The sequence below is a fragment of the Penaeus vannamei genome, chromosome 5 (assembly GCF_042767895.1).
Source record: "Penaeus vannamei isolate JL-2024 chromosome 5, ASM4276789v1, whole genome shotgun sequence".
Taxonomy (NCBI): Eukaryota; Metazoa; Arthropoda; class Malacostraca; order Decapoda; family Penaeidae; genus Penaeus; species Penaeus vannamei.
Window position 1 is genome coordinate 47954700 of NC_091553.1, and position 2500 is coordinate 47957199.

At 41.0% G+C, this 2500-nt stretch overlaps 2 protein-coding genes across 2 annotated transcripts in view; one reads left to right on the forward strand and one right to left on the reverse strand.

Moving 5' to 3' along the window:
- LOC113827663 (osmotic avoidance abnormal protein 3) overlaps positions 1-2500 on the reverse strand; it is a gene marked incomplete in the record, with an annotated part of 100939 nt that overhangs the window by 81022 nt on the left and 17417 nt on the right.
- LOC138861820 (uncharacterized) overlaps positions 1-2500 on the forward strand; it is a 26320-nt gene that overhangs the window by 16807 nt on the left and 7013 nt on the right. Inside the window, exon 2 of the mRNA XM_070121674.1 lies at positions 35-2500. This exon is cut by the window's right edge and continues 1993 nt beyond it. Coding sequence (XP_069977775.1) covers positions 35-2500 — 2466 coding nt within the window. The remainder of the gene's footprint in view (positions 1-34) is intronic.

Sequence of the window (2500 nt, forward strand, 5' to 3'; positions counted from 1 at the left end):
TTCAGTGTTGAAAGTTTTGTTGCAAATCCGTCAGCCGAAGTGCTGGTCGGTTTAACTAAAGCCCAGTGGAGTGAGTTAGCCGCTCATTATTGCATCCCTTTTCGGTCATCCTTACGGAAGGATGAAATTCGTACATTAGTGACCGAGTATTTATTAGAACACAAGGTGTTAAGTGAGGAGGATTTAGAGCCCTTGTGTCCTCGGGATGTCACGATGGCCCGCCAGTATGACCTGGAGAGCCGTAAGATAGATTTGGAAATGTTTAAGGCAGAGAATGAGCGGATGCGTCTCATGCAGAGACCTGATAGGGAACACCATCCTCATTTTCGTATAGAGGATGCAATTAAATTTGTTCCTAAATTCAATGAGACAGAGCCTGAGTACTTTTTCATTCATTTTGAGCGAGTTGCTGCCTTGCATGGTTGGCCCGAAGATAAGTGGGTATTGCTTGTTCACAGTGCATTTGTTGGCAGAGCTCAAGAGGTTTTCTCAGCTCTGGATTTGGTACAGTCACAATGTTATTATGTAGTAAAACAAGCTGTTTTAAATGTTTATAAAAGGGTACCAGAGGCTTACAGACAAGATTTCCGTTATTATCGTAAAGATAGCAAACAAACCTTTGTTGAATTTATTCGCCAAAAGCAACTTTTGTGTAAGAAATGGGTCGAGAGTGAACTTGATGCACTCGAGTACGATAAATTACTCGAGCTCTTTGTACTAGAGGAAGTTAAGAAAAGTATGCCTGTAAAAGTTCGCTCTCACATTGACGAACGTGGTCTGCGCACATTAGCCGAGGTCGGCAAAGCCGCCGATCATTTCGCTCTCACTAATCCCAACTACTCTTGCAGATCTAATGAGCCTTCATTCCAGTCTATCCAGCATAATGGTAAGAGGATGGAGTATAGTTCCAGGAGGACTGGACTGCCAGATACCCACAGGACTGTTCATACAAAGTCAGAAACAGGTGGTGATGAGAGTAAGAAGGTTGCTTCTCGCGGTGAGAATTTTTCTTTTTGCCGTTATTGCAAGAAATATGGTCATGCCATAAATGACTGTTTTAGATTGACAAATAAGCGTTCTGATAATAACAAACTTATCTTTCATGTCAGTGCTAATAAGACGACAAAGGTTACATCGAAATATCCTTGTGATAAACGTGGCCTTTTCCCTTTTTCCATTACTGAATCTAAAGTTGTGACACCTTCATTTAGACCATTTTGTTCCACAGGATTTCTTAGTGTCGATGAGTCGTGTAAGTCGTCTTCCCCAGTTACTATTCTACGGGACTCGGCTGCAGATATATCATTGGTACTCAAGGAGATGGTTCCTAACCCTGACTGCTATACTGGAGAGATGATTATTATTAATGGACTGGTAGGGTCCAAGAGTATACCCATATGTAAAGTCTACCTTGAATCTAAATTGATAACTGGGTACGTAAATTTAGGTGTTGTTGATAATATACCAAGTGATGGCATTTCGCTCCTTATGGGCAATGATCTAGTTGGTGATAAGGTATGGCCTTGCCCTGTAGTTTCACATTGCCCGACAGAGGAGAACAACACCGTAGATTTAGAGAGGGAGTATCCCGATCTCTTTCCTGCATGTGCTGTCACCCGCAGTGCAAGTCGTAGGTCCTCCCCTCCTACCAAGGCGCTTACCGCCGGTACTGCATTACCCAAAGAGAGCCTTAATGATATATTCACCGAGGATTTCACCTTGGCAGATTTCTTTAAATCATCTGACAAAGATTCAAACATTTCTGCTTCTGATAATTCTAATATAGTAAATTTTAAAGACATGCCAGTTACTAGAGAAAAGCTCATTGAAGAACAATATAAAGATCCTGAGTTGCAAACATTTTATGATAGGCTTACTGATACAAGTAACATAGACAATTTCAGTACCTGCTATTATCTCCAGTCAGGTGTTCTTATGCGTAAATATAAGCCCTATAATATATCTGCAGACGATACCAGTAAGATAGTACATCAGATTGTCATTCCAAAGCCCCTTCGAACTGATGTATTGAATATTGCACATGACATTAGTGGTCATTTGGGAGTCAACAAATCTCACCATAAGATTTTAGCTCATTTTTATTGGCCGAAAATGAAACGTGATGTTGGTTACTATTGCCAGTCATGCCATATCTGCCAAGTAAAAGGCAAACCCGGAGATGGTATCAAACCATATCCCTTGCAACCTATCCCTGTGTTAACAGAGCCTTTCAGCAAAATAGTTATTGACTGTGTAGGTCCTCTTCCAAAGACTAAACGGGGTAACAAGTTTCTGTTAACCATAATTGATGTGGCCACCCGATATCCTGAAGCTATTCCTCTTAGACGCATCACTACTAAGAATGTTGTGAAGGCATTGATAATTTTTTTTACACAAGTTGGTCTGCCTACTGTAATACAATCAGATCAAGGGTCAAATTTTACGTCCAGACTGTATGAACAGGTTATGAAGTCCTTGGGTATACAGCAGTGCAGGTCCA